This window comes from Pituophis catenifer, unplaced genomic scaffold (genome assembly GCF_029215685.1).
Source record: "Pituophis catenifer annectens isolate HBS135680 unplaced genomic scaffold, rPitCat1.0.hap2 SCAF_7, whole genome shotgun sequence".
Classification (NCBI taxonomy): Eukaryota; Metazoa; Chordata; class Lepidosauria; order Squamata; family Colubridae; genus Pituophis; species Pituophis catenifer.
This window is the reverse complement of record NW_027256887.1, coordinates 70,797,339-70,821,980: the sequence shown is the minus strand read 5'-3', so window position 1 is coordinate 70,821,980 and position 24,642 is coordinate 70,797,339. Positions and strand designations below refer to the sequence as shown.

The window sequence follows — 24,642 nt, the reverse complement described above, 5'->3', positions numbered from 1 at the left end:
GTCAGAGCTGAAGAAGCTTCTTGGATGAAAAGAATAGAATAGAATAGAATTTTTATTGGCCAAGTGTGATTGGACACACAAGGAATTTGTCTGGTGCATATGCTCTGGGTGTACATAAAATAAAAGTGAAACGTCTTCAAAGAAAAACCAGAAAGTCCAGTTGCCTCTTGAAAAACCACCTTTGCGACAACCATGACCTGGATGACTGAGAATCTCCACGGACATTTCATGATTTAGTTTTTAATGTGTTAGAAGAAACATCCTTCTGGGTTCAGCTCCAAGTGGGGAAAAAGACACTGGAAACATGGAGACTGCTTGGAAAGATGGTTTAATGGTGGACAGGATCACATGGTTTGAGTTCCTGAACAGAAAAAGGGCTGAGACGCAGTGAGTCCCCGGGTTTTATGCCCTTTCTGGCTTTGAACTTCCTGGGGCCCAGAAAGAGTATCCCAGGGGGTGGGGGTCTTAGCTAGCCTTGCTGGCTGATGTAATCTTCCTAGGTGCCATGTGGTGAGTTTCTGTTGCTAGATGGGTCCTATTGTGTTAGTTTCTGTTGCTAGATGGGTCCTATTGTGTTAGTTTCTGTTGCTAGATGGGTGCTATTGTGTTTCAGATGGTGGTCCATTGACAAAGATTGAGTTTCTGCCTCTGGCCCATTGACAAAGGGTGGGGGCAGGAAGATGGGAGCTGCTTCCTCTTTAAAACATGCTTCTCCATTTCTCATACAGGGAAACATAATATTCTGTCTTTTTAGTATTTCCTAAAATATTTCATTCTTCCAGGAAAGGGGTGGGTGCAAACTTCCTACAAATGTTCTTAGAAGTTTTTAATAGAACTCTTAACGGTATTCCGTTAAAGGGGAAACGAAAAACACTTTTTCCCTGCACTTTAGGATGGTCCTTGCGTGCCGTGACAAGCAGCGGCAACATAAATCACCTTGCGTGAGAAGTCACCCCGAGTCAAGAATGACCGAAGATCTGAATTTGTATTTGTATCCTGAAATATGCATATACAGGCGCTGCATACACAGAACCTGCGTAAGTGCATTGCCGAAGCTGAAAATAAACACCGGCTTTGACATGTTTGTTTCTATTGCCTGAACGAGAACCCTTCCCCACATGTGTACATGCAGCGCACAACGCGAAAGGCTACAGAAAAACAACACACCAAATGCGATTTAATTTCAGCAGGTCAAGCCGCCCGCCACGTGCAGACCCGTGACGGTTTTCCAATGTTTCCTCCCCCCCCCACTCCCAATTCCCGCCTCCTCCTCCTCCTCCTCCTCCAATCGCCTAACCGCAGATCCTCCTCCATCGCAGTGGGCGGGGCTTATCGAAGAAGAGCGCCAGGGAGCAGAACGCTCGCCTCATTTCCCTCCCCCCCAAAGGGAAAGCCAAACCCGCCTCCTGTCCTTTTTGAACTCCGCCCCTCGAACTTTGCCCCGCCCCGTGCAACCAGCCGGAAGGATGCGTTCCCGGAAGTTCCGGTGGGGCCGTCGCTGTGTGGGGTAAACAATAATGGCGGAGGCTGCGGTGGCCCCCGGTGGTGGCGGAGTAGCGGGAGCGACAGCCACGGCAGCGGTTGTCACGGCTTCCAGCGCTGGCGACTCCGCCACCACCCTCACCACCACGGCCTCCAGCCTCCCCACAGCCGAGCCTCAGCCACCGTCCGCCGGAGCCGGAGGGGGAAGCATCAGCGGTTGGACTAAGCAAGTCGCCTGCAGGTAACGTGCTGAGACGAGGGCGGCTGATGGCGCCTCCGGTTCCTCTTTCATGCCAACCATTCCCGGTCCTCGCCTGACTCGCCTTTCTGGGATCAGACCCGCCGACGGCTTCCTTTCCTTTCCTTTCCTTTCTCTCGCCCTGAAGGCAAAACCAGACTTCGGCCTCCGCTTAAGGTCGTCTCCGACCTGCCTGCCTGCCTGGCTGCCTTTCTTCCCTGGCATATTTTGCATATAAGAAGCTGCTTTAAATCGCTATTGCGCTCCCTTCCCTGCAAGTCTTTGGCTGGCTTGACTTTTTTTAAAATTGATTGATTGATTGATTGATTGATTGATTTTGAGTGAATGAAGCCAAGCTGACACCCGCAAAAAGCCCAGGCAAAAAGGGGCTGCGATTGCGGTGGAGACTGGATGGGGAAGCTGGGTCTGGCCTCTTTTGTTTCTCTCGGTGCCTTTTTCCCCCATTTGGAGCTGGCTGGGTTCGTTTCTTTGATTTTTCTTTATTATTATTATCACTTTGGCCTCCGCCACGTTTTGTTTTGGTTACTACTTCCCTACAGCAAATATTCCCTGCCCTCCTCTGGAGTCCTTTGTATTTCTCTTTCTTTTCTCATCTCAGCCCTTCTTAAAAGTACCGCTGTGGATTCGTAACCATCACTCTGGGCAGTTTAAAGATTGCAAAGTGTGATCTTTACTTGTGCCCTTGTTGGTGTCTCTGCCAGCAATCTACAGTACTACACCGCCTTTTGAGTTTTAGAATTAAGGTCCCCTGGTTTCTTCTTCTTCTTCTTCTTCTTCTTCTTCTTCTTCTTCTTCTTCTTCTTCTTCTTCTTCTTCTTCTTCTTCTTCTTCTTCTCCTTCTCCTTCTCCTTCTCCTTCTCCTTCTCCTTCTCCTTCTCCTTTTCCTTCTCCTCCCCCCCCCCTTGATGCTGCTTCTCTTTGATAAGGCAACTGCAATCAGGATGTTTGTTTATTTATTTATTTATTTATTTATTTATTTATTTATTTATTAATTAATTAGTTCAATTTATATGCCGCCCTTTTCCAGAGACTCAGGGCGGCTTACAATGCATTAAGCAATAGCCTCATACTTTTGTATATACCTGCTTAGTAGGGCTTTCAGTCCCCCCTAAGCGGTGTTCTTTTTTTTACAAAGTCAGTTTATTGCCCCCACAAACCGGGTCCTCATTACATGGAAACTTTTAAACATTATAGTAATCTGGTTGTGCAAGCCGCTTTGTGATGGGCAAAGTTAAAAAAGAATTGCCCAGTGTGTTTGAAACTTCAAATTGGAATGCATTCAAATTGCTATCGTACACAGGAAAGTATTAAAAATGAGCTAAGTTCGTTTTTAGGGTTGGTTCTTGTATAGAAATGGTGTACTTCTGACTTGTTGCGTAGTGTAGTGTATTTTGCTCCCCAGTTTGATATTATTCAGAACTCTTTATGGTTGCAACATAGCCTTCATTTTTTCTATTATTATTTTTTTTTACTGAAACCATATATCTTAATTTTATTTTTTTCTGTTTTGTGCAAAAAGTCCAAAAGGGGCTAACTATTGAAAGAAAATCAGTCATTTTTTACTTTTCTCCACTCCTTCCTTCCTTCCACCCATTTTCTGTCACATTTTCTTGTTTCATAATCTAATAAAATTACCAAAAAGTCCCAAAAGCCTGTTCTATGAATGTATATTATTAGCCTTGAATAAATGTTCATTATCTGTTGCTTTTTATTGTTTATTTTAGCTTTGGATCGTATATTTTTCTTCCTTGATTTTGATTTTTTAATTACTTGCCACCAAAGTTACAAATTATGAGAGAGGCAGCTTTATAAATCTCTTAAATAAATGCATAATCTATTTTATTAGTTTATAGTTTGAACTAGCAGTAAGATTTGAAAGCTGTAATTAGATATTTTAAGTGATGTTCTGGAATATATTTGAACTTGTTTATCATCAGTTACTAAATGGCATTTGTCCTATGAAGGTCATCTGAAAATGTTATGAATGTGTAACTGCAAAATATATGAAACTTTGTTGCTAGGCTCACTGTTGATGTGCCAAGTTAAAAAATCTAAATGTAAGGAGTATATGCACATACTGTGTCAGAGGGAAGAAATTTAATCTGGGTTCCGTTTTGTTCTTTGATAATGTGATGATGAATACTGCAAGTGCTTTTCTCTTTTTTAGAATATAATATCAATTCAGTGCTGTATATGGCTAGAAAACTTCATTTCATAGGAAATCTGGATAATGAGACAGAATTTTCAGTTTTTCTTATTCATAAATTATAGGTTTAAACATGCGTTTAGAGATTTTCCTCCCCGCTTCTGTCCAAACTGAATAAGCTAAGGATGGATTATTTTGGAATAATATATGGTTCTTTTATTAACATAGTTTTGGCTCTAATGAATTTTGGAAAGTATCTCTTTTGATGCTGATCCTGAATCTTTTAGCTAAAAGTTTGTATTTAAATTTATATTGAGTAGGCATTCTAAAATTTAGCAGACTTAATTCATTTTTTCTGTCTCTTAAATTATTAGGTTAAGTTCTCAGTGGTCTCTCAGTTTTTAGTGGCTTGTATAACATGTTGGTTTATGATTTAAAGTAGTCACCCAGTGTGAATCTGAATAAAGAACAATATGTAATAATTAAGTCAGGAAATAATATAATTTCAATACCTTAAGCATAATTTCCTATGGGTGTTTATTACAGACTGAATTGGATACAATTCCCTGATGTAAATAGCAGGGCAGCTTTTCCATGCTCCAATGAATGCATAATAGTCAGGTAGCTAAAATGGGTCACAGCTAATTAAAGGGTATAGAAACAATCTATTTCACTACTCTTCGAAATTGCTTTTTTTAGAAACATAAAATCAGATGCAATTGATTTAAAATGACTACATCTAATGAACAGAGGATAATTATAATCAGGTTAATTATGCTGTGTCACCTCAGGCTAAAGATCTCCTATCAGTGAAATTGTTAAAAAAAAAGAGAGATTTTGCTATGTTATGGGTTCACTTGAGGCTGTTGTTAAAATGAAGTGGATTTAACCAGCTGGCCTAAAGCATCTGTACTGAATACATGATCAGGTTTGGAGTAGGCGTTGTTGAAACTCAATCTGTACAGGTCAAATTGTACTGCACAAAAGATTATTTAAATGATTCACTGTTCACTTCATATTTGACAATTGTAACATTTACTGAGTCTGGCCTTGTGTGGATTTGTCTCGTGGTACTCAAACACTATATGAAAGATGCTGGGAAAGCCCATCTTCAAAGAATGTGAGGTGAAAATAATTAAAACTATTTACATTTTTTTCAGTTTTATATTCATAATTAGTGTGTTTTTATTACAAATTATTTGCACTACTACCATCTATCTCATCTTATTTCTAACTTTCCCCTTCCCAAGAACGTCTATTCCCCCATTGCTTATCTGTTAAGAAAAGAGCTTTACTGTACATTATTGAGGTCATTGTAGAATCTAGCAGCAAATGTACATGTGCATGATCAGATTAAAGTAATGAAATCTCTGCAGGCAGCACATAATCCAAGTTAATGTTTCAATTAAATACTAATTAGAAACAATGGAGTGCCTTTCACTCTTGGATGTATTGTGTGTTTTAAAATCCCAGACTGGTTATTGCTACAATTGTTTTGATACTTGTTTCTACAGAGGAATGTGATTTAATAATAATGTAGCAAGTTTGACATAATGTGTTGATTCATTGAAAGGAACGTCCTAGTTTTTTATGGGCTGGAGATTGCCGTTGCAAATTTGCAAATTAGGCAGCTGCTCTTTTTATAAATGACCTTTGGGTTCGTAGTACATGAAGAGGTAAAATAGGTATTTTGTGCACTGTCTAAATCCATATCAGATTATTTCATTGTACTGATGTGTGAAAATAGCATACTGTCTTTATGGATCTTTTTAAAATGGATGACTAGGATGGGTTTAAGTGACACATCCATGTGTAATACATTTTTAACTGCTAGTATTCCACTTTATTTCATTTGGACCTTGCACTTCACAACTCCTAACATTCCCTTCATGCCTTTCTGGATAGGAGCATAGAAAATGTTATGGTGAGCTGTTGCAAATCTTTTTTTTTTTTTAAATGATTATATGCCATCATAGAGCTGCGGTGGCGCAGTGGTTAGAATGTAGTATTGCAGGCTACTTCTACTGACTGCTGGCTGCCTGCAATTTGGTAATTCGAATCTTACCAGGCTCAAGGTTGACTCTGCCTTCCATCCTTCTAGATGGGTAAAATGAGGATCCAGATTGTTGGGGACAATAGGCTGACTCTGTAAACCAATTAAAGAGGGCTGTAAAGCACTGTGAAGTGGTATATAAGTCTAATTGCTATTGCTATCAAGTCATTCTTGACTTTCAGTGACCACATAGACAGATTTTTCTCCAGGATAGTCTATCCTTAACGTGGTCTTTTACGCCTTTCATTGCTCTTGCCGCTGAGTCCATCTACCTTGCTGCTGATTGTTCTGCTTCTTTTATTTCCTTCCACTTGTTTTAGAATTAAAACCTTTTCCAGGGACCTAAGTCTTCACATAATGAGTCTGAAGTAGGATAAATTTTATTATTATCTCTGAATTTTCATTGAAGAGATTTTTTAGAGAGCAAAACCAATACAAATTTAAAGATAAAAAAGTAAAGAAATCTGGTAAGCGAATAATAAGCAAACAAGAAAAAGAAAAGAAAGATATAGAGAAGCAGCTTTTGATCCTCTTTACAGAAGTTATAAATGCATTTATGTTACCCTATCTGTCTCTATAGTTATACCATGGTTCTTTTCTATATGCCACCCTTTCTGACATCAAAACTATCTTTTTTTGTGTGTTCGGCAAAAAGTCTGTAAAATAACTGATAAATGTAGTTGTTGTCCTTTCCCTAATTGGGCAAGTCAATTTTGCCCTCTCTGCAAATTCTGTCATTTTCACCAACCATTCCTCTGTTGTGGGTATTTCAGAGTTTTTCCATCTTTGTGCATATAATAATCTCACTGCAGATACTACCAGTATATACAAAAACAATCTTCCATAGGCCTTTTCTAGTCTGTTCATTAGTCGCAACAAAAATACCCCTCTTTTTTGAATATTTAATATTAATCTTTAAAATTATTTCTATATGTGTATTTGAATTAAAATTCTCTAGCTTGTTACAAGTCCACCAGACATGCTACAGTGACCCTTCATGTTTTCCACATTTCCATCATAAGTTTGAAGAACCTTTCTACAATCTATAAAATGTTTCTGGAGTGATTTTACGGTAGTTTTAATGAAATTTATTTAATACATATTCTGAATTCAAATAATAATAGTAAACAATGGAAGAGCCTGAAATTTTATTACTAGTAATTGTGGAGAATCTGACAGGCGTATGTGAAATACTGTCAAGATGTAATCATTAGTTAGGTGTGCTGTACAAAATGCATTTTTAGCAATGGCCAATGTATTGATTTAATTAAGAAACACATTTTTCCCCTTTAGAGGATTAATGCAACTCTATTAAGCAGTGGCTTTTAAAACATCCTAGCTTAATGGAATATTTGGAATATTGCATCCTAGCAATTCAACTGCTAAAGAAGGAGTAAGAAATTCTGTACATGGGCCACAATCTCAAAGAGTGCACATGTAGGTGACAAAAGTAGTATTATTCCAGCAGACACTGTATCCTCAATACTAGGTAGGCAAACTAGCTTTTGGGGGAATTTGTCTGATTCCTTAATTTATTTATTTTTATTTACACAATTCACAATAAATTTCCAATGGAACTGAGTTCTCCTGATGGGACTGACTCAGGCCCTCATCATTTCAAGCTTAGACTATTGCAGTGTGTGGGGATGCCTTTGAAGGCAGCGTAGAAACTTCAATTGGTATAAAATTTATCTTTATGATTTCAGAATATCCCATTAAATGGCACTTTTTACAAGTTTATTACATAAATTTATATACTGTCTAATCTCAACTCATTTGAGATGCATGAAACATAATCCCCTAAAATTCAAAATATGCATCTTCTATAATTCAAAATATGCCAGTTAAAAGATTCACAATAAATTTAAACCGTCCCTGAAAAAAAAATCAACAAAAGGGCATTCAAGCATTTTATTTTTAAATAGGGCTTTATATATAAACACTAGCACATTAAATTTGAGTGGACCATCATTTAGCAAGTGATGAAGCACCCATAAAAGAAGTGTCATATTTTTAAAGTGGTTCTTACTCACCAGGAAGTGGGCAGCTAACATTCTCAGTTAAATTAAGTCTCATAAAATTAAGGTGTCATTTGATTAGCAATCTGAAATGAATCTTTTTTCCCCATTTCCTTTCTCTCATTTTTTCATGATTGTTAAGTTTGATTTAAATACTGGGGATACTGTTTTTATAACTGGTTAATTTTAGGTATGCAATCAAATTATTCTTTGGGTAACATTGATAAAAGTGAGTTAAATATTGATATATTAAAATTCTGTCTCAAATTTAGCTCTTTGTGCATTTCTTCAAATTGCAGTTAGATGTTTCAGGATACTAGTAGATTCAGGAGTTTTGGAAAAAAAAGTGCTCTAATATCTGCTTTTAGGAAGAGATTTACTGCTTTGAGCAAATGTATTTTTAATTGATAGCAAAATTTGTTTTGCTTTATGAAAGACGAGGATATTTTACTATTCATAGGTCTGGATTTTATAGTTTTCCCACTTTAATTAAGAGTTTTTGGCTTTCTATAAGATAGGCCATTTTTAAAAAATAAAGAATATTTTTCATACTTGGGAAATTGTCTTTCAACTGATCTTTAGGGACTGAAGCTGTATTTATTTTCTATTATATAATATTGACACTGCTGTGAACAGCTGTCTGACATATTTTAAATTCAAAATATGCTGTTTCAACCTGACAAGTATTCCTGTACTGTGCAATCTTAGTAGAAGTATTTCAAGCTCAAATATAGGATTGGATGTGTCAAAATGCTTCTGATAAGTTTGGGAAAATGTGTGTCAAGCTTGAAATATTTTGCACATCTGTGCTATTCCACGGTTTTCTTTTTCTGGCTGGATTAAAAGAATGATATATCCATTTCTTTTAGCTTTTCATTTACTGATTTTGCAAGTAGCTGTATTTTAACAAAATGATGACTGTTAAGACAGACTGTGCATGACATGAATGACTTTAATAAAATGCAAACCTGCATTTAAAAGCATACAAATTGCAGTTTAGGGTGGAAGGGCAAAATTGCCAGAAGAATAAAAAACAAGAATCAGACTATGTAGACATAGGCTTGATTGATCAATTATAGCTTCAGTTCACTTATTAACAAGATTTCTGGTGAACTGTTCATTTAAAGCACCCATAAGCAGCCAAAAACAAAAATAAGTAGCATAATACAAAAAATATTAAAATCTTAATTACTCCATAATTCAAATATCTTAACATTTTGAAATCATGGAATGTCCTACTCAGGATTATAGTAGGACAGATTATAGATTATAGCTTTCTTGAGAGAATATTCTGTAAGCGTTGGATATTCCACACCTCTGCCTGATAGATACCTGCCTCTGGATTCCATATGTGAGATTTTTTTTTCAATATAGGTTTATTTTCTACAGAGAAAAGGAAATGCAGACAATTTGATACTAAATAGACTTCATTGATTGTCCATTATTAATGCTATCATGAGCAGTAACATAGATTACCTTAGTTTTTGTTTCTGGTCAGGGGCGTGTTCTAAAAAGGGGTGTTTTCTAATAAAGAGTCGCTTTTCAGAGTGAGATGGGTATCCTATAAATTTAATAAATAAACACAAAATTAGACAACGTCCAGTTCCAGCATTCTCTTTCTTCTCCCCACTCCCTAGCATAGAAGATCACTCATAATGCTTATTCCATCTTTACAGGTAGTCCTCAACTTATAACCACAATTGGTTCTGGTATTTTGTCATAAATCGTTGCATTCATAAGTCAAATCATCCCATGACCAGACCCAATTTTATGGCCACTTTTTCCATAGTGTGAGTTGAGTCACACAGTTGTAAACACAAATCCAGATTAACAATTTTTAATGGCAATTAAAAATTGTTTAATTGCCATGGCAATTTTTTTTGCCAGAAATTAGCACAAAACATAGCAAATCCCAATCATGTAACTGTGTGATGCCACAACCCAGGCCTGTCAAACTGGCAGCCCATGGGCCAGATATGATCCGCGCAGGCCACTCCCATCTTGGCTCCGCAAAGGCAAAAAAGGGCCCGATACGGCTGGCGATGCAATCGGGTTTGACACCCATGCCACAACCGGTTATAAATGTGAGCCAGTTGCCCAGTGCCCAAATTATGATCCCATGACCATGCGGTAGGGCAGAGGTTGTAAATTCAAATTTAGGTCGCAGCTGACTTTTTTGGGAGGTTGTCTTAATTTGAATAATTATTAAGCAAAAACGTATTGAGGAATACCTGCTACCCTCCTTGCGACTCCACAATTAAGTGTAAGAGAGGACTACAAACTCTTTTGCAAATGCTTCCACTTGCATCGGCACTTAATAAAAATATTGTTGCATAATGTACTGGCGTCCTGTCACAAACCTTCTTATTTTTTTTTTGCAAATGGTGGAGGATGCTCAGGATCAGCAGCAAGATTCAAAGCGATTTTCCTCAGGAAGCCCACAAAAAAGTTTAACAACTAATTTGCATAGAGGAAGCTAGATCAGCTAAGTAACAGCTCTGTTACCAACAGGGTTGGTCTATATATATTTTGGCAGCTAATGCCAGCCAAACTGCCTTTCACTTCTTAATCTGTAACAAATCACATTTAAAAGATACCAAATATTTGAGTGACTGATGAAAAATTTAATTTTTCTTGTTCTCTGAAACCACTCCTTTACTCATCAATGTCATTTTCTTTGTCTGGAACCTTGAAAATGAATCTGTCATTAGAGTGGATCATGACCTTAACACCCTACCATCAACTTCAAACTTTGATTTTAAAAAATTAAAGAAACTAAAAACACCACTTCCTTTGTGTTATGGTAAAACTACATAGTGGACACCTAATACCATGTTATTCAGGAAACCCTGTAGATTGCCTTGCATACCTAAATGTTTCCCACTTCCACTCGGGAAACACGATCAACTCTTAAATCAATGGTCATGTTCTACACTATAATTAGATTTGGTTTGACAAAGATGCTTAACTGACGGAAAATTTACTTGCTAGTATTCTAGAATTTTTATTACGGTATTCGTAATATCTTTGCTTTGCAAAAATAATTGGAGATATTTTATCTGTCTCAATCATCTTTCTCATTTTATTTAGTCTTTAGTCTCATATATGTGGGTATATGCATAATTTTGTATTTATTTATTTGTTTTGTCATGTTTAGTGTATATTGGATGTGGAGACCCTTTGAGAGCTGTATGCAACAAAATTTCATTTAATGTATGCCGATTAGTGAACATTCAAAGGGACAATAAAGTTATTCTACTCTACTCTACTCTACTCTACTCTTCTGTTCATTCTAGTCTAGTCTAGTCTTTGACTTACAAACACAGTTGGGACTGGAACGTCCATCGCTAAGCAATATGGTTGTTAAGTCATCATGTGACCATGCTCAATTTTCTGACCTTTTTTGCTACAGTCATTAAGTGTATCTGGCTTTCCCAATTGACTTTGCTTGTTGGAAGCTGGTTGGGAAGGAACCCTAACCCTGTTATATTTTGCTCTTAGACTATTAATTTCTGAATAAAGCTTGTTGCCTTTTGTGATAGTTTTTTTTTATAATTTGACCATGCTCATCTGGTTTACACGCTTTCTTTTTAATTCTGTGTGGCACCCCACCTTATTCTTATTGATGCTTATTCTTTATAATTTTCTTTGAAAATGATTTTCAAAGTTTGAATTTAGTGCTGCTTTGACGCTTCATTTTATAATAATATGAATTCTGCAACAAAAGGGCATGCATTTTATTCAGGGATTAAATATAAATCCCTGTCTAGGTCAAAATGTTTATATCTTAAACTACAGGTAGTCCTTGAGTTACAACAGCAACTGAGGCTGGAATTTCTATCGCTAAGTGATTGTAAACTGTGACATCATGTACACTCATTACTTAGCAACGGCAATCCCAGCAGTTCCAGGGAGGAACTGAGAAGCACAAGCAATTCTACAGGCAGGAGAATCCTGTCAGCATGCCACTATTAAGTGGAGGCAGGTGAACAAGCAGTGGGAGAGGAAGCAGCTTCCAACTTCCTGCTGGCTTCCCAATTGCCTTTGCTTGTGGAAAGCCAGCAAGGAACATTGGAAACCACGTTCGCATGATTACAGTATGTGTTTATGATATTTTCAGTCACACGCTGCAGTGGTGGCAATTGGTTTAGGTAGCTGTAAAATGTAGTTAGAAAAATCCACGATACACTAATTATCAATACTAGAGCCCATAATGACTAAAGTGTTGAGTTTAGCACTCCAGAACATTAGGATTATTATTCAGGAGTGTTTGTAATTTATTTTCATCAGGCATGATGGAATCCCATTAAAACTACATAATATTCTTTCCGGTTCAGCCTTATTTACAAATTTATGTCTTTCAGATATTTCATGCATGGTGTTTGCAAGGAAGGGGACAACTGCCGTTATTCCCATGACCTCTACACTACCCACTCTGGCATGGTGTGTAGGTATTTTCAGCGAGGATGCTGTGCTTATGGAGATCGTTGCAGGTATAGAAATGCTCTATGTTTTTACAAGGAGCAAATTCCCTATATTTATGGCTAGTTATCTTCAGTGGCTTTAAAGAGATAAACAAGTTTTAGTTCAATGAATGTGATAAAACGTGGGCAAGCCTGATCATGGAAGCTGCACATTACCCGTTACCACCAATGCTGATGTAGTAGCAGCGTTACTCAGTATAGTGGAAGCCGCCAGTACTATTATATTTGTAAGAACAGGATTTGTGATTTGTGGTCACATCACTGGGAATCTTCATGTAGTGTGTTATACAGATACATTTTGTATTCTAGAGAAGCTTGTGCAGATAGTGAGAAAAAGGACTGTTACACAGAATTTTAATTATAAACTGAACTTGGAAATATTATGTCAATGTGAGACAGTAATAGCTACTGTGTTTATAATTGCCATTTTCTGTACACCACAAAACTTTTATAGAAGCCATTTAGGAAGCAGGATCACAACAAAATAAATATTTTACCTCTGTGTCCCATTTCATTGTAGCTTTGCCTAACCTGATACCTTCCATCTGGAATGCTTCTCTAAAGTCACTCTAATCCCCATCATCCACAAATGTAAACCATACTCTGGGCTGCAAAATATGTGGAGATCAACAGGAGAGACAAAATTGACCATCTCTCAAAAGTTGTTGTCTAATTCAACAACCATATTAAAGCCCATAAAACATTGAAGTTATTTTGTTTTTGTTTCCAGATGATTGGTGAACAGTCTACATGTAGAGTAATAAAGTATATATTCTTTAATGCAAATGCAGTCATTGCAAAGGGGCTCAGGAAGAATGATATATAGTACTCCTGCATACATGCAGTTTAATTTCTTCCTCCTGTTTTTTTATCTTCTGATGTAAAAATATATATCAAAACACTGGATGCGGAAATGTACTTAAGAGGAAATAATTGGAAGCAGAGAAGACAGATAATTCCTAGGGTAGAATCCAGTACTGTAATGAGTGGAAGTCCACAAATATGATGGGAATGCAGATTCCTTTTCTCTCACTGACCTTCAAAATCTGCTTTAGAGACCTTTTCGAACAGATTTTGATTTCCCAATAATTGCTTTCTCTTACTGATAAAAAAAGTTGATAAGTGGGTTATATCTCTCACATATTTCCCTCCAAGGGCACTTATATCTGATGGCTCTTCCAGCAGTACAGAGTGCTAGAGAAAATATTTATCTCAGTGAAGCTTAACCAAGTCACTTCAAAATACATTGTCAAGTAACTAAGGCCACTTCAAGTATCTTAACGGGGCTCTCTTTTCCATCCCCCTGCCATATAATGCATTTCTGATTCCTTGAAGCAATTTCTTTTAACTGGAGTTCACATAGGGTTATTTTTGCAATTTCTGTCTTTGCTCCTTATCAGATATGAACATACTAAGCCATCGAAAAGAGAAGACACAACTACTGTGAGTCCAGTTGCAAAAACCTATTCTTCGGCTTCAACGGATGTGACCCCATCTCCTGGAACACTTGAAGTGAGCAGCGGTGAGACTGAAGACAAAGAGCTGGCAGCTGCAGGAGCTGGGGCTGAAGATTGGGTGAATGCTGTGGAGTTTATTCCTGGGCAGCCGTATTTTGGTCGTGGTAAGTTGATTCGTTGTAATAGTGATAAATGTTCATTGCCAACCATGGAATTTTTTTTTTTTTTTTTTTTGGTCTCCCTAGACTTAGTATCTAAGCAAGAGCTGTATTCATTTGAACAGTTGTTCTGCTTTGTGTTATAAACTGCCTTATAATAAATCAAACACTGATTTATGGAGTTCCTTCCCAGTTTTGCCACTGAGGGCACTTCCTCCCTATGGTCCATTTAGTTGAGCTCAATTGGCCAGCCATATGTTATAGTCTGAAGGTGCCAAATATTCTAGGGAGGCTTTTAAATTGCATATTCATTGAAGGAAGGTCCACTGAACTCACCTAAAAAAATGTACTTAATATAATAACAAATGAGTGTGGGCAGCAAGAGGAAGTAATATATGCAAAATGCTGCTGCAGTCTCCAGATTTTATCAGATAGGAAATATTTGATTTGCCTTTCCATATAATTTGCCTTTCTATAGTTTAGAGTTAAATAAGAGAATACAAATTTATCCATCCTTCTATTAGGAATATTTTCCTTATCCAAGTGATAGTTGTTCTTTTTCAGACTGAAATTGGTTCTTTTTGTGTGTGAAGTGAAAAACATTGTAGCTTCTGAGGATCACAGGGACTGGAACCATAATGTCTTTTTATCTTTAGCAAACCACAGTTTCTTCTCCTTTGAAGATTAAGTGTAATCTGATTCCAGCAATATCTGATACAATTTATGGACTGAATGCAGAATTATTCATTTGTATTTCAAATTGTATCACTTAAAATATCTGTTCTGATGCTTAGGCTTCCTTGATTCTTCCCTACTCCCTTTGTAGTGCTTTACTTGATTAAAAATAAGGCAAACGCACAAGCTTGCACTTTGTATTATTTTAGTTCTAAATATTTTAGTTGGTTCTAATAAATTATCACCATTCAGGTGTAACTTTTGGAATTTTTGCCACATGTATAGCAAAAGCAATAGCACTTAGATTTATATACCACTTCACAGTGCTTTATAGCCCCTCCCTAAGCAGTTTACAGAGTCAGCATATTGCCCCCAACAATCTGGGTCCTCATTTTACCCAGCTCAGAAGGCTGGGAGGCTGAGTCAACCTTGAGCTGTGAGAACCGAACTGCTGGCAGTCGGCAGTCAGCAGAATTAGCCTGCAATACTGCATTCCAGCTACTGCGCCACCACGACTCCTAAACCTAGCTGTGATTGTTTTTCACGTTATTTTAAACTTTCAGTACAAGTTGTCCTTGATTTACAACCGTTAGCTTAACAAGGGCTTGAATTCAACAATAGCCTCTGAAAACATCAGTTAAAACCCAAATTTGAACTTACAACTGTTGACTTATCCCTGTGGTCATGTGATTGCAATTTGGGCACTTGGAACTGGTTCACATTTAAAATCAGTTGCAACATCCCATGTTCATGTGGTCACAATTTGTTAGATTTTTTGCCAGTTTCTGACAAAACAAAAAACCTGGACAGATATACTATTGGTTAATACTTATGTCCTTATTTTATTTCCATATGACTTGACTTATGACATCAAATCGGGTCTGATCACAACAATTTATGATGGAAATCCCAATTGTGCTTGTATGTTGAAGACTATGTGTATTACGTTTACATTGTTCAGATGATTATAGCATTACTCAGAGATTCTAATAAGAGCACATGGCCTAAATTGTTCAGCTTGCATCTTGTGACTCAGCTTTTTGTTTTTGGTATGCAGATCTTGTTGAATGGTCTTTGTTCAAGTAATTTCTCTTCTAATCCAGTCAAGCTGTTAATTAATAACTCTCTCTATTGCCCTGTATACATTTCCAGTTGTCAGCACTTCTTTAATAATATGTTTACTTCTCTAATGACATGTTTAGGGAGGAACCTAGCCATAATTTGTTACATATTACTACTCAAGCCACCTAGTAGTTGGCTAAACCTTTAGAAGGTGGTTCTTTTACATGTCAGTCTGCATGCATGCAAAATCTGCACATTAGCATATCTCCATGCTTTTCATATGCAGTACAGTGTGTATGCTCTTAAATGTTTCACTTGGAATGGACCATTGAACTGTGTTTTCATGTCCTTCATGTTTTTGAAATACATTAAAAAGATGTTTCATGTTGTTTCAAATAATTTATAAGATGGTAATATTTTTGTGTAGAAAATGAGAAAGAGTGATAGAGGACTAACCTCTTTTCCTTAAATAAAATAATTTGTATGTTTACATAAAAAAAAAAGGGCTATTCAGGCTTTACTATTCAGGAATCAAATGCTCTGTGTCTTTCTTTTGACTGCTCCAGCTGCTCCTCCCTGCACTGAAACTCCTCTGCAGGGAATGGTAATTGAAGAGGAATATGAAAAACAGCAAACCAGCTTAGAGATGAAGAAACAGCTATGTCCCTATGCTGCAGTAGGAGAATGCCGTTACGGAGAAAACTGCGTATATATTCATGGGGATATCTGCGACATGTGTGGCTTGCAAGTCCTCCATCCTGCTGATGCTGCACAGAGATCATTACACATAAAGGTAAGTGGGGAAAATGAGTGAAATAGCTAGTTAACTATTAGCTACTTAATAAATAACCACAGAAACATTTGAGTTATTGCAAAGGGTTTCTCAGGTCCAGAGAAGAGCAACAAAAATGATTGGGGGGCTGGAGGCTAAAACATTTGAAGAATGGTTGCAGGAATTGCATTAGTCTAATGAATAGAAGGACATGGGGGGACATGATAGCACTGTTCCAATATTTGAGGGGCTCCTACAAAGACGAGGGGGACAAACTATTTTCCAAAGCACCAAAAGAAACAATGATTGGAAACTAACTAAGGAGAAAAGCAACCTAGAACTAAGGAGAAATTTCCTAATGGTGAGGGCAATTAACTAACGGAATAGCTTGCCTTCAAAAGTTGTGGGTTTGAAGGCTTTCAAAAAGGGACTGAACAACCATTTGTCCGAAATGATATAGGGTCTCCTGCTCGAGCAGGGGGCTAGACTAGAAGACCTACAAGGTTCCTTCCAGTTCTTATTATTCTATGTTTTATTCTATGTTCTAAATCTTTGTTATCATAGGTGCAAGCAAGTGGCTGATGGCCTTGGGTATGCCGCTATGCAGAGTTTGGGCAGAATGCTTTAGTGTTAACTGGGGCCAGCACAAAGAAAACTAGACAAGGGTGATACTGTTCTGTTCAGCACATAAATGCCTTAAAAAGATGTCCCTTCTCCAATCTAATCCAATATGCTGTAATGTGAATTGGACCTAATCTGACATTGGGTTGTTCTACAGCAAGATGTTTTATAGTAAGAGGGCTATTGCAAAATAAGTAACCCCCAAGTCTCCATCCCCTCCCTTCCCCCAGAGCATCTCCTCTTAGAGCAAATATTAAGGAAATTCTAACAGAGTCTAAGACATAATAACTAGCATTTTGAATTGGGTCTGGAAGCTACTGGCACCCAGTACTGTCTCCCTGAAGGATAGGGATCTTTCAACTAAACTTGCTAATGCTGGTTAGCAAATGGACAGACAATGGCAGTTTGTGGATCTTCCTCAACAAGAGCCCCATGTAAAGCAAACTGGAAGATGACAAGGGTGCAGGTCCGTTTTCAAGGCATTCTGATTTAGGTAAGATCATAACTGACAGGCCAGACAAAGCTGATCAAAGGTGCTTCTGGTTGTAACAATAGCACTTAGACTTATATATTGCTTCATATGCTTTATAGCCCCTCTCTAAGCGGTTTACAGAGTCAGCATATTTCCTCCAACAACCTGGGTCCTCATTTTACTGACCTTAGAAGGATGGAAGGCTGAGTCAACCTTGAGCCGGTCAGGATCAAACTCCTGGCAGTCAGCAGAATTTGCCTGCAATACTGCATTCTAACTACTGCACCACCATGGCTCATAACTGCCACCTGCTGCTAGAGTAGGAGTGATTGGTCCAAGAACGCTCACAGATTGTGTGCCTGCTCTTTTGGGGAACAAACTCTGTCCCGAAAAATATTCACGGATCCCAAATGTTTCTGTACTAACAGTATTTCTGTCCCCTGGGATTCAGTCTTAGTCTGTCCATAGACTGGGGTCAGTTTGAGTGCCATCACTATATTGATGATATGGAACCACAAACCAATGGATTGTGTTTCCCTATAACTTCAGGTAAATATTAAGCAAGATGGGGGAGAGGTACAGTCCTGGGGTGTTCTGCAGTGAAATGCCAAAGGCTTGATCTGTCTTTCCCCTCCAAAAAATTGGACCTGGCCACTAAGGCAGAAGAAGAACTGCTGCCAAAGTGTGCTCCTTGTCGTCAACCTTCAGAGAAGATCCAAAAGGATGCGATGGTCCATGAGATTAAATGCCACTAAGAGGTCTAACAGGACCAAGAGAGAAGCACCCTTTACATCTGTTGCAGAGCGATTAAGATTGCTTCTGTGCTGTATACAGACCTGAATCCAACTGAAAGAATTCCAGATAAACCATCTGATCCATAATATCCAAGCAGCAAGATGGTTTCTGCACTTGATAATACTCGTTTTCTTTACTGTTCCTTTGAGGAGGTGAGATAAATTACTTGGTGGTATTTTGCTTTCTAAGATACAGATTCTTAGAAAATAAGATATTTTCATAACCTGCCATCCATGTGGGATACATAATGCTATGTTTCCCCTTTGAAATACATTGGAGCAATAATTGGGAAAATACGTATTTTAAGTTAACCACAGACTTTAAAATATGAGAAACTCTTTACAGCCGACAGTGTGTTTTGTCATTATTGCATTTTAAACTTTAGTGAGAAACTTATATAAAGTGAATTTCAATGATATTAGGAAGGACCAACTTTAAAAATAAAAAATGGAAGAACTACAGATAAAGCAAATCAATAATAAATGTTTGTGAGAAATGATAGGATTCTGAATATCCTTCTGAAATGTGCTAATAGCACATTTTATCCAGTTTCTACCTATAACTATATGTCATTATATTGTTATGGTCAGTAAATGTTAAATGTGATTATCCAGTTCAGGTTAGTTCATACCTAGAGGGATGAAATACATGATTATATCTTTTACAGTACTGGGCTTAAATGGGAACGAACGAACGAACGAACGATTGAATGAATGAATGAATGAATGAATGAATGAAATTTCAAGATTTATATTAAAATCACTGTCCTCAATTAAAATCAAATAGAAGACACAACACAGAAAGAAGATACAATATTCTTGTACACAAGATGTATATTTTCAGCTTACTCACTGCAATTGGGTAGTTATGTTTCATTTCCATGGATTTGGAGGGGTAAAGGAATAAATAGCTCAACTATTTCTGAATATGAGATAGTTTGACTGCTTGTTGCCATTTTTCACATTTACAGTTGCTTCTAGTAGATACAAATGGAACTTAATTATGGTTAGATACCATGGGGTTACGTGCATTTTATTTATATATTACCAGTCTTGTTTCTGCTGAAAAATAGCCCACTTATAGTAAAACTGTATTTTATTTCAGTACTTTAGTTCTTTCTGTCAGAAGAATTTTAAAAAAGCAAAACAAAGACAAGGTGCCAAGAAAATAGTATAAAAAGTAAAACATCACTCATTCTCATTCTTTCCATACCCAGGGGGGCATTTTATAATCTGAAACACTTAAGGAAAAAAATGACATTTGAAATTGACACATTGTAGAAGTTGTAGACCTCTCAAATGCTTTCATGATGTCCCCCCCCCCCCCTCAATTTGACTTTATGATCAATAGTGTCAGTTTCTTCTCCTTTCCTTCACAGTCATGCATCGAAGCTCATGAGAAAGACATGGAGCTCTCCTTTGCGGTTCAGCGTAGTAAAGACATGGTGTGTGGCATCTGCATGGAGGTGGTATATGAAAAAGCCAATCCCAGCGAGCGTCGATTTGGGATTCTATCCAACTGCAATCATACTTACTGTCTCAAGTGCATTCGCAAGTGGAGGAGTGCTAAACAATTTGAGAGCAAGATCATAAAGTGAGGCACTTCCCCATGTCCGTTGTGCTTTGTTTCTTGGGGAGAATTAGTATTTTGTGTGAACTGGCAACTTCGTCCCTCTTTCATCCCAAGACTGCATTTAATACATAAGTAATGTTATCATTCAGCATTGAGGGGTTTTTTTTTTTTTTTTGGATCAATTTTCTGACCTCAGTACTCTTGACTGGTCAGCAAGATCCACTGAGTTTGAATGTTAAGTCATACTTTTTTGTTGTTGTTAAATGGAAGCAACCTGCTGTTCTGTTGGTTGGTTGCTGTACAAAATCACTTGGGTTCAAATGGTGCAAGAGACAGAAACTCCAAACATGTGTTTCTTAAGTCTTTTCTTGTTCATTACTGAGCCAGTGGCCCATTCCTTTTTAAAATCTGCTTGGAAAAAAACCCAAACCAAACCAATATGGACATCCAAGAAAGCAAAGTTACAAAAATAAATTTATTTATATCTAAAGAAAAATGAGTCTGTGTGTGAAATGTTTTTCCCCTTCATGTTCTTTGAAAAACCTCAATAAATTCCTTGGGTTGGGGGTGGGGGGCTTTTGGGGTGGGGGTGGGGAGTTTTAAATTGTTTTAAAGAAATGCAATAGACCGGACAGAGATACGATAGACTGCTTGTAAAGGTGGTTGTATGTCTGTGCTGGGAATGGCGCCCCTGTCATGTAGAATTTTGCAGTGCAGTCTGTTCGTTTCCCAGGTCCTGCCCAGAATGTCGGATCACATCTAACTTTGTCATTCCAAGTGAGTACTGGGTGGAGGAGAAGGAAGAGAAGCAGAAACTCATTCAGAAATACAAGGAGGCAATGAGGTATGAGCATTGCAGCCTCGAACCAAGTTTGACTGCAGAGGTTAAAGGGCGTACATGGAGAAAAGTGTTACCTGAAGTCCTCTCATGCCTTCTTCCCACCCTACCCCATGAGATGCATCTTTAACCACGAGCAGATGCATGCTGCGTACACAAGTAACCTTTGTGCCAAATAGCCTCATGTGCTGTTCCCTTGTCCACCCGGTTTACAATTTAGTCATAAATAATAGCACATTTTATTCTGGAGTGTTTCCTCTGCATGCACCTATCCATACGCACACCTTTTCAGTATGCACATCCACGTAATCCACTGTGTTACATATGTTAATTAATTTAACATAGTTTCTGCAACACCTGGCTTATAAAGCAAATACAGTACTGAAATCTGATTGGCTATGCTGTGAGTAAGGGTTGCGATATTTTCCTTTCCAGCAACAAGCCATGCAGGTATTTTGATGAAGGCCGTGGGAGCTGCCCATTTGGAGGGAACTGTTTTTACAAACACGCATATCCTGATGGCCGCCGAGAGGAGCCCCAAAGGCAGAAAGTGGGAACTTCAAGTAGATACAGAGTAAGTCCCCACTGCTTTTGTTGACTTTTTTTTTTCCTTTGCAATAGAAAAATAAGTTTTGAATTAGACATTTGAAGATAGCTGAATAAAAACTATTTTGACCTACAGGATGGGGAGGGGGCATCAAAAGGGTAATTTCATATCCTCTTGTAATTTTTTTTCCTGCACCGTTTTTTTTGACATTTTTTAATCATGAAGGGGTAATCAACCTAAAGTCCGGGATCATGTAAGGGGCATGATTATATGTAGCTTAGCCAAATCAGAGCAATGCCGATACTATATTTTTATGTTGAATGAATAAAAGTTTCTTGTAGGCTGACTTGAAAGAATAGTTATTATTTTTGTGAAACGTGCATTGTTCTACCTAAATGTTAGGCTTAGTGCTACTTAGAATAATGTATCTAGTCTCCTTTGCCAAATGCCTACTTTAATTATAAAATGGTGGATAACAATGTAACTTTAATATTTTTTTTATTTTAAGAACTATCAAGTACTCCTCCCTTGAATGAAATTGTATCAGAATTAGCAAGCGAGATTTCCCACCAACTCTAAATTAGTAAGAAATATTGATGAAGGCCTGAGTGTAGCCCATCCACAAGCCTGCAACTTATTAGGCCTCTATTGTGGTCAGCTAAGAGCTTAATTATCCCCTTCCATCATCTCTTGTTTGGTGTTTCTTGAAAGTGCAGAAAATTCAAAGGTACCTCCTATTAGGTAGATTGCAATTTGCAGGCTTGTTATAATGCTCTGGTGTTTGTCTGTTTTCAGGCTTTGTCTTTGACCCAGAGTACACCTTGCATGCAAGTATGCAAAATGTCTGCCCAACAGAAAAAAAAAAAGTTGTAAAAAATATCAGGATCATGGTTATATTTTTCATGATCCTAATTCCTTGCATGGGTATCTGCAGAGATTTTCTTTGACTTTCAGATACTGGTTGCATTAGAGAGGCAATCTTGACACCCTAAATCAGGGGTCTCCAACCTTGACAACTTTAAGACTTGTGGACTTCAACTCCCAGAGTTCCTCAGCCAGCTGGCTGATGAATTCTGGGAGTTGAAGTCCACAAGTCTTAGAAGTTGCCAAGGTTGGAGACCCCTCCCCTAAATAATCCCCCTTTGACCAAGCTTTCTCAGTTTTATTCAGTGTTTGATGAGGAAGGAGGAGTATTGGAACACTAGCTGTAGGAAACATCTAGGTCTAGGTTCGTTTGGGGAATGGCACTCACGTGAGGCCAGTAATTCTGCTCTACTTGTAGGCTCAGCGGAGAAACCGGTTCTGGGAATTCATTGAAGAGAGGGAGAGCAGCGATCCCTTTGAGAATGATGAGGATGAGGTGGTGACCTTTGAGCTGGGTGAAATGCTTCTCATGTTGCTGGCGGCAGGAGGCGATGATGACCTAACAGACTCCGAGGATGAATGGGACTTGTTTCATGATGAGCTGGAAGACTATTATGACTTGGACCTATAGCACATCTTTGTGGTGTTTGGACTGTCTGCTCCATTTTTTTCCCCCTCCCAGGCAGTAGCTCTTTTTCCTGTGGTGTTGTGGCAGTGCCTGTGTTTTTCTCCTAGGCAGGCCTATCAATTCCAGGTGCTGCTGTTGTAATAACTCCCCCACCCCACCCCAAAATCTGTCTCCTTTTCCCTGCCTTCCCCCCTCTTCCAAGCCCTAGGAGTGTGTTTCTTTTTCTGTTAAAACAAATGACATGAAATAAACCTTTAAAGCGTTAGGGTTTTTTTTTTTTTGTAAAAATGAATTTAACTGTCAGACAGTTAGATTAGATTTGTTGCTTTATATCTGTTCCTGACAGGATTCACCCAGTTCCAGGGTTCAAATGTTTACAGGACTTCCACTCTCATCTTTAAGAGCCCAGATACAAACCTGAGAACACTGGCTGTACAGCGGGGGGGATGGGCAGATGTTGGCCAACTGCCTTGTTCCACAATAAGAGACTCTGAAAACCAATTTTCCTACTTCAGATTTCAGGCCAGCACATATTTTCTTGGCTGGCATTAGCTCCATTCCAACCTCCCCTCATGTACATGTGTTCATTTGTGGTTTTGGTCTCTTGTTTACTTGCACATTTACTATTTACTACTGTGTAACCAGAACCAGGTGTGAATGTTCCGGTTTTTACTGTTCGGCATGAAAGGCAAAATGTGTTTGTGTGTGAAAGGAGAACTTTCTATGTATGTATATACAAATAAAATACAGAGTTGTATCCCAAGGGCTGGGCAACTTGGTATATGTGTGTATTAAACCCTTTCCCTCTATTCTTCTCATCCCCTTCTTTACACAAACCTTTTGGTGCATGATATCTTAACATTCAACTGGATTTTGAAATGAATGTTGTGGTCTCAGCAAATTCTGTGGAAATGGTCTTTAAAACAACTAATAGAGTAGACACTTCCTTATTGACACCAGCACTCCATTCTCTTCCTAGTTATCCTTCTACTCCTTTTGGGTGTTTCTGAGTCACACAGGTGTAGGAATATTGTTAGCCAGAATTTGGACCAAATTATCCACTTAGGGTACCACCATATTGGGGTTCTTGTGCTCTCTTCATCTTTGCAAAGTTGTAGAACAGTGTGATAATCAGTTAAAACCATGAAATCTCTTGTCTCTCTTAGAAGGATCCTTGTTGCCTTGCAGAACACCTGAGTTGGCTAAGTAGCTGTACAACATGCATGTTGCTACTTTATCCATAGAAAAAAAGCATCCAGGCACCAGTTCTGCTAGGAAGAACTCCTGAGGTCATCAAAATCTTTCTCCCTCTTTTCCTCTCCCCTCTTCAAGGGAATTTTAACTTTCATTACATTTAATGCTGCTGGGTTGTCCTTGAATTGTTCTGCTTGTGTCCTTTTAGATTGCATTTCCTTTCACTTTTAAATGGAATCAAAATATGTTGCTGAAGTCTGTGTTACTTTGCAGCTGCCTTTTGTAAGAAGCACTTTTCCCAAATAAAAAAGCAAAAAAAAAAAAAAAAAAAAGGTATGGTCTTTGTATTCTTGAGATTTTATTGGGATGCGGGGGAGATCCGTTCGGGAGGAGAAAATGGCATTTTTAAAAAATTTTGCAGCAACTTGAGTATCAGCTTCAATTTCTATTTAAACGCTGTAATAATTGCAGTGATCTAAGGTAACCTACCATAAATCTGCCTGAATTATTAGATTAGGACAATTTTACCTATGGATCTTCCAAAT

The 24,642-nt window shown here is 38.0% G+C and overlaps 1 protein-coding gene across 3 annotated transcripts; it reads left to right on the top strand.

Annotated features, from left to right (window-relative positions):
• The first annotated feature begins 1,496 nt into the window (after positions 1-1,496).
• MKRN1 (makorin ring finger protein 1) lies at positions 1,497-24,424 on the top strand. 3 transcript variants are annotated; one of them, XM_070947200.1, is made up of 8 exons: positions 1,497-1,723; positions 12,323-12,451; positions 13,843-14,063; positions 16,361-16,587; positions 19,833-20,047; positions 20,760-20,870; positions 21,300-21,438; positions 22,694-24,424. In XM_070947200.1, exons 1-8 carry the CDS (start codon positions 1,518-1,520, stop codon positions 22,904-22,906), a joined length of 1,461 nt encoding a protein of 486 aa, XP_070803301.1. In that variant the 5' UTR covers positions 1,497-1,517; the 3' UTR covers positions 22,907-24,424. The 3 variants fall into 3 exon arrangements, with proteins under 3 accessions (XP_070803301.1, XP_070803303.1, XP_070803302.1); XM_070947202.1 differs by having other exon boundaries at positions 20,760-20,803; positions 22,694-22,874; XM_070947201.1 differs by lacking the exon at positions 20,760-20,870.
• Positions 24,425-24,642: the final 218 nt, after the last annotated feature.